This window comes from Cryptomeria japonica, chromosome 5 (assembly GCF_030272615.1).
Source record: "Cryptomeria japonica chromosome 5, Sugi_1.0, whole genome shotgun sequence".
Classification (NCBI taxonomy): Eukaryota; Viridiplantae; Streptophyta; class Pinopsida; order Cupressales; family Cupressaceae; genus Cryptomeria; species Cryptomeria japonica.
The window spans coordinates 666906242-666913331 of record NC_081409.1 but is presented as its reverse complement, the minus strand read 5'-3'; the positions used below and the strand labels follow the sequence as shown (position 1 = coordinate 666913331).

At 31.5% G+C, this 7090-nt stretch overlaps 2 protein-coding genes across 3 annotated transcripts; both read right to left on the bottom strand.

Annotated features, from left to right (window-relative positions):
* Positions 1 to 713: 713 nt before the first annotated feature.
* On the bottom strand, positions 714 to 3728 carry LOC131075001 (phenylacetaldehyde reductase). Its single transcript, XM_058011767.2, has 2 exons — positions 1402 to 3728; positions 714 to 1141 (listed from the first exon to the last, which is right to left on the bottom strand). The coding sequence occupies exons 1-2, from the start codon at positions 1529 to 1531 to the stop codon at positions 990 to 992; spliced, it is 282 nt and encodes a 93-aa protein (XP_057867750.2). The 5' UTR covers positions 1532 to 3728; the 3' UTR covers positions 714 to 989.
* Positions 3729 to 3982: 254 nt separating this feature from the next.
* On the bottom strand, positions 3983 to 6377 carry LOC131075000 (putative anthocyanidin reductase). 2 transcript variants are annotated; one of them, XM_058011765.2, is made up of 5 exons: positions 5795 to 6377; positions 5350 to 5513; positions 4616 to 4985; positions 4323 to 4527; positions 3983 to 4230 (listed from the first exon to the last, which is right to left on the bottom strand). In XM_058011765.2, exons 1-5 carry the CDS (start codon positions 5922 to 5924, stop codon positions 4086 to 4088), a joined length of 1014 nt encoding a protein of 337 aa, XP_057867748.2. In that variant the 5' UTR covers positions 5925 to 6377; the 3' UTR covers positions 3983 to 4085. The 2 variants fall into 2 exon arrangements, with proteins under 2 accessions (XP_057867748.2, XP_057867749.2); XM_058011766.2 differs by lacking the exon at positions 3983 to 4230 and having other exon boundaries at positions 4363 to 4541.
* Between the last annotated feature and the right edge of the window lie 713 nt (positions 6378 to 7090).

Below are 7090 nucleotides of genomic sequence, written 5' to 3'. Positions count from 1 at the left end.
TCACTCTGGAGCTGCACTTCTCCTGGAGCTTCTTCTAAACTCTCTGAACTCTTTAACTTACTGGAGAATGTTCTTCTCTTTTATATCTTTTCTATCCACTCAAAAATTCCCCCCCCAAATTCAAATTCAAACTTACCTACCTTGTTAACTGCTTTGCATTCATGTTAGGAGCTGTTGGGATGGAGATCCCAACCAAATCTTCTCTAGGCTATTATGTTGCAGCTCTCCTAACAGGTAGGTGAGGAAATATATACGTTGGGGGCTGACTGGGCTTAGGGCAATTAATAAATTCCAACACAAATATCACAAACAAATGAAGTGAAAACCACTCTCCTAATAGATCTAGCTCTTGTGCATGCTTTCATCACATTAAGTACGCCATTTACAACAGGCACAATGTAATCTTCTTGCATCCCATCAATTTTGTTGCAACAAATTAAAAGTCATTCTATTTAAACATCAAAGGATTTACTCGTCAAGTAATTAATAATAATTTTAAACTTAATCTATGAATAAAAAATGTATTTTAAATTCTTTAATCACGTTTCACGAGTGATCTCATTAATAAATATCAAATAACTTATCAGTTAAACATTCATGAACTATTTTTACATCTACTTTTGAAATGATAAACAAATATCCTATTTTGACATTTACTTAATAAAATGATAAATACAAATCTTATGTTATTTAGAAAAAAGTAAATGGTTTGATTAAGATAAATGTTTTTGATCAGAGCTATGAACCAAAATCATGTGAAGGACCCGGGCCTGATTACAAAACAACCAAAAAGACCAACAATAGTGTCTCTCAAGAAAAAAGATAGAAATTGGTCGGCCTTAAACCACACACACTAAGCAACATATTAAACCTAGAGATGTCCGTCAATTTTAAGTGTTTAACAATTTTAAGCTAGTGTGTGATTTAAGCCGTCTGTAGAAGACAACACAAATGATATTCAAAATTTTCTTACAATATACCTATAATTGTCAAATTACATTACTAACCAATAAAGCTTGAACACCCATATGACCAGCTACAAGAAAAACTCCTTCACAACCATCCACTGCTGAATCAAAGCTTCCCTCCTTCAGTAGATTAGCTTGGAAGAGCTTAAGCCTATCCTCTGCTCCTGTCAGATCTGACAAAGACCCAAATTGTAACATAATGTTTTACATGATGGATCACAGAATGTGATAATTCTTATAGTTCTATATTATCGTAAGATAGATCATAGAATGCAATCCGAAATGTTGATAAAAAAAACTGACATGATTTAATAAAAGCAATGATGATCTATGGTAAAGCTTTTGGATCTGAGAGATTTAACAAAGGCAAAATGAAACTTCTCTTTCCTATAGTTTTAAGCACGACCATATTATGTGTGAGAAAAAAAGGTACCTGGATCTCTGAGAGTGGTTTTCACTGTGTAACCCTTTTCTAGAAGATTCTTCACCAGCCATGGTCCAATGTAACACGCTGCTCCAGTCACACACACTCGTTTTACACTCTGCTCACCCTTTTCCGCCATTACTTTTTCTCAGAATAGGGTTGCTTAAGACATTATTTATCTGTGAACTAGGTCTCTGTAATTAAATTAATGATAGAAGACTGTAAGACAAAACAGATTGTAATTAAAGTTACCTTACTACTGAATAAGGTAAACTTGGGTCAATTAGATCACAAAATAATGAAGTTAGTATCTTGCTTTGTTTCTATCTCTAAGTAATGTTTTATTTTATCATCAAAATTAACAAAGGTTTTATCTTCCAACACATTTTACTAATATCTTATTTTGGGAAGAAAAAAAATCTTTTATTCAATTGATAGGCTAATGTTACATAAGCTCTAATTTCATTTTCAACTCATATATATATTCCAATGTATTGAAGAGTACCCATTGAGGTTTATTTCCACTCAAGGCTAGACTACCACAAGTACAATGTATATCATATCTTGAGTAGTATGGACCAATTTAAATATTCCCACGTAATTCTCTATACTTTATAATAGCTACAATGTATACCACTAAGATTTTGAAGGGCATGGTCTATACTCTATCATGCTTATGGTTTGGTTGAATGAAGATCTTGAAGTCATAGAGTTCTTGAATAAGGTATGGTGTTAATTTACTCAACCTCACCTCCCATGTTATCGTAATGGTAAAATTTCCATACCCATACTTATTCCAAATTAGGTTTTTGCCCCTTTTAAGAAATTTTATCAATAAAATTGTATATCAACAAATAAGACAAACATATGTGAAATTGAGATCATTTTTATATTATTTACATACTCACATGAATTCATTCATATATAGTTGACCTTATTTTATTTATTTCTATGTATTGAAATAAATTTGAAATTTATTACGCCCACCATTTCTTCATGCATTCATTCTCTATATCATAAATAGTATTTCATTACCCATGTCAATCTAACAACAAAAGATTCGTCTTACACTATACAAAAGTGACCCTTAAAATGCAAAAAATTAAACTAAGTTTTTGCTATCTCTTGCTCATACCATTCTTTTAATGAGTTGGCTTAATGCATGCTTTGCATGATTATTACCATGTGGTAGCATTCTAGAGCACTTAATGTGCATTATCTTATATCAATCATTCATTAAAAAATCAATAGCATTCAAGGAACATTCACCATAGAAACACTTCAATTGAAGTACTCAAAGGAATTGAAAGGAACTCAAATATGAACCCTTTTTTTTTTTAATTGAAGATTGAAGTGTGGTTATATATGTGTAAGCTAATATGGAAATTAAGGTTGCTTAAGGCTATCTCCAATTACTTGAACTCTAATATACAACCCATAAGTTACAACCATGATACTTGGACTATATCCAGTTACCTTAATGAAGTCCACATTTATGAAAATATTGAGAATTGCTAGTCTCCAAAGATGTAAATTATAGATCATTGTTAGCACTGGTTGGGAAACAATACTTCTTCTATAATAAAAATTGAATGAATCCCATCATTGCACAAGGATAGCTACGTCCCTTGTGCCTTCTACTTTGTCAAGCACTCTATTAGATAAGACACTATATCTTGTGACATCATTTTATTTCCTTGAAGAGTCTCAAAATTTGACTATTATGTAATTTTCTATTGCTTTTTTAACCTTTGAAAATTGTAAGATTGATTGATCCATCTTAAGCTTTTTAAATCTAGCAGATTCTTCTAATTAACAATTACAGAGAAACTTCACATAATTGAGTTGAAAATTAAACTTTCCCATTCTCTACCTCTACAACTTTTAAACAATTTGAATTCTGCAAATTATTTGCACAAATCATTCTTGGACACTTGTGGGGATTCAAGAAAAAGCATTTGATGCATAATATCTTGGAAATTTGGTGGTTATCAATCAATTCTGCCATGATGGCTCATATGCATGAATAGAATCTTTGCATTGATCTGTTCTTCAATTTCGTAAGTCACCTGGATATGCCCACATACATCAGCAGACCTTCAAAAAAGGATGCTGAGTTGTCACTACATGGCACAAGAAGTATGCATAATTCAAGTTGTCCGTGATATGAAGGTTACACAACATGCAAAAAAAGCATAGCACGTGGATCCTAGTCATCAATCAATTTAGTCACCAAGACTTAGTAAGGAACCTCAGGCCCATGCCACGTCATGTCCGCGCATCATGAAATTGCAGTGTCATAGTCTATACAAATTATTCTTTCAAGAGTTTATGATACAAATGAGGAACTTAGACAATTTATTCTTTCAAGAATTTATAACATATTAGAAAATGCATTATTGCAGTCAAATTTAACAAACTTTTATTTTGTAAAGAAAATAAATGGAAAATTAAAAAATTAGATAAGCTATAATTTTTTTAATAAAACTAATACAGAATTGTCACATGAAATTAAGAGTAGAGAACTTTAGTGAACCCAGAGAAATAAAACATTCTCGAAGGAATACATTAAGATTTTATTAATCCGAGAGAATTACAAATTCAAAGTTTATATGATTAGAATTTGTATATGATACATAAGTTTGTGGTTAAGTAAATCTATTTTGGAAAATAGATTAAGATGCCTTAAATTATTAATTCAAAATCTTATTCTTCTTACAACATTCTATACCTTCTTCAAAAGTATGCTCCAAACTATATTTGTAAGAGAAGCCCATATCCAATAATTTTTTGGAAGAAAATGGTACATATCTATTAATGGAGTCCTCCTCATACAACCTAAAATAAATATCAAAGACAATAGTTATTAATAGAATATCTACTCTAGACAAATAAAACAATTAAAAAATTATTAAAAAATATTTACTTACTTAAGTGAAATCTTTAATTGTTTGGAAAGCAAATCTTTGAGAGACTTGATAGTTGCAGAATCAACAGAACAAATATGGCGACCTTGTGCACTTGGATGCTCCATCAAAAAAATGTGGGCATTGGATACATCCTCTATATGAACTATTGGTATGGAGCCCAATGTGAATTGCATATACTTTAGTACTTCATAGAATATATCATTGTCTGTGAAAAACACACTATATTAGAAATATAAAGAATCACATATGTTTTCTAATAATAAGAAAATGTTCATATATTTATTTATTTATACCTCCAATTAGAGCTGATATTACTTGGACAGATGTCAACTCATGTGTAGCTGTAATCCAAGGCCCAATGACAAAAGCTGATTGTACTGTTATAACCTCAAGATTGTTTTCAGCACCATAATTGAAGGCCTCTTGTTCTGCTAATGTCTTGGCAGTCATATACCAAGACAAAGCATTTGATTGCGATTTAAGGAAATTTAGAGGACTCCAACATGATTCATCAATGCATGAATAAACTAATTCCCCCTTGTCATTCAATGGACAAATAGCACAAACAGATGAAGTGAAAACCACTCTCCTAACAGACTTAGCTCTTGTGCATGCTTTCATCACATTAAGAACGCCATTTACAGCAGGCACAATGTAATCTTCCTGTGTCTCATCATTTTTATTGCAACAAATTAAAAACTATCTTATTTAAACCTCAATGTATTTACTGGTCAAGTAATCAATAATAATTTTAAACCTAGTCTATTTATACAAATATATTTTAAATTCGTTGATCATGTTTCATGAGTAATAGTTCATATGAATCCATCTCATTAGAATGAATAGTCCACTATAACTCATTACTAAATATCAAAAAAACTTATCAGTTAAACATTCATGAACAATTTTACATAAACATATAAAAATGATAAATAATTATATCTTTTCTAACATTTAGATAATAAAATGATTAAAATGGTTTCATTAAGATAAACACTTTTGATAGTTTCATTAATATGTTACTAACCGATGAAGCTCGAACACCCATAGGACCAGCTACATGAAAAACTCCTTCACAACCTTCCACTGCAGAATCAAAGCTTCCCTCTTTCAGCAGATCAGCTTGGAAGAGCTTAAGCCTATCCTCTGCTCCTGCCAGATCTAACAAAGATCCAGATTTCCTCTCGTCTCCTGCAATTTTTCGGTAAAAGTCCATTTAAAGTCTTAAAATAACAGTCTCCAATTAAACGTTAAACATAAAATTTCTCAAAATAAAATCTTCAAACCATATTACTTACTAGTAAGGATATAGGATCTGGCAGATCTGAATTTTTAAAAATAACAGTCTCTATTTAAACGTTAAACTGAATTTTTTCAAAATAAAACCTCTAGAATACATTATTTACTGGTAAGGATTTAGGATCTAACAGATCTAAAAGAGGCAGAGGGTTTAGGGTAAGGTTAAAAAGTACCTGGATCTCTGAGAGTTGCGTTCACTGTGTAGCCCCTTTCCAGAAGATTCTTCACCAGCCATGATCCAATGTAACCTGCTGCTCCAGTCACACAAACTCGTTTTACAGTCTTCTCACCCTTTTCCGCCATTACTTTTTCTTGAACTAGAACTCTGTAATTTATGTTAGATGATTGTAAGATAAACTGGGGCTGCCATAAACTGGAACTAAAAATAATTTGAGATTTCTTGGGAAGTATGTTAATTTCTCTGACATTTCTTGGGAAATCTGTTATTCGCCAAAGGCATTGCTATTAGCTTGAATTAAACAATTCCATCATATAGAAGAGGATGCAAAACTAAGCCCATAGCTAAAAGATTGTTCAAACCCTACACAACTTTTGTGAAATTAATTGCCAAGCTTTCCATATGCATTTGAGAGAACCTGATCTGTGAACCTTAAAGTATTTGGCAAGAAGAATCTTATCTTGTCAATGAACAAAACTCCAAGCTTAACAGCTCTTTGTGTGGTTGTGAATTGTGTGAACCTTAAAGTATTTGGCAAGAAGAATCTTATCTTGCCAAAGAACAAAACTCCAAGCTTATCAGCTGTTTGTGTGGTTGTGAACTTCAATATTATCGATTTGTGTGGGATTAGTTTCTAATATGTTTAATATTGGCTTCTAATAACGTACATATTGGTGTCCAATGCTTCTAATAACTTTTAATTTGTCTAGTTGTGAATTTCAATATTATTGATTTCAATTTTTAATATGTGTGGGATTACTTTCTAATATGGTTGATATTGCCTTTAAATAAAGTACATATTGGTGTCCAGTGCTTCTATCATTAGTTTTTAATGGATGTTATTGGATTCTTACACTCTCATTATTGATTTATCACCACGTCACATTATTTAAACAAAATTAGTATATATATGAAATGTAGCATAAATAACTAATTTGAGGGTATAGTTAATCTTGAGTCTTCCAATCATGATGTCAATTATTGAGTTAAATGGTGTAAAATTTTAATCATACTAGAATCATTACAATAATAAGGTCTTCTTGGAACTTGATTTGCAATAAAAAAATCCATTACACTTATATCTCAAGCTAGAAGGAATCTCTCTTTCTCTTGTTCATTACATCAAATACTATCTGAGTCGATTTTATTTGTGTTACTAGCTTTAAGTTGTGTAATGAAGAATTATGATTTCTTCTTCTAAAACCCGATCTCTCATTTCCTGTAGGACCTAGTTTCTAGAGAAGTCTCCATCTTTTGAAAGCATTACTTCACCCCTCCTATGCAACCCTTT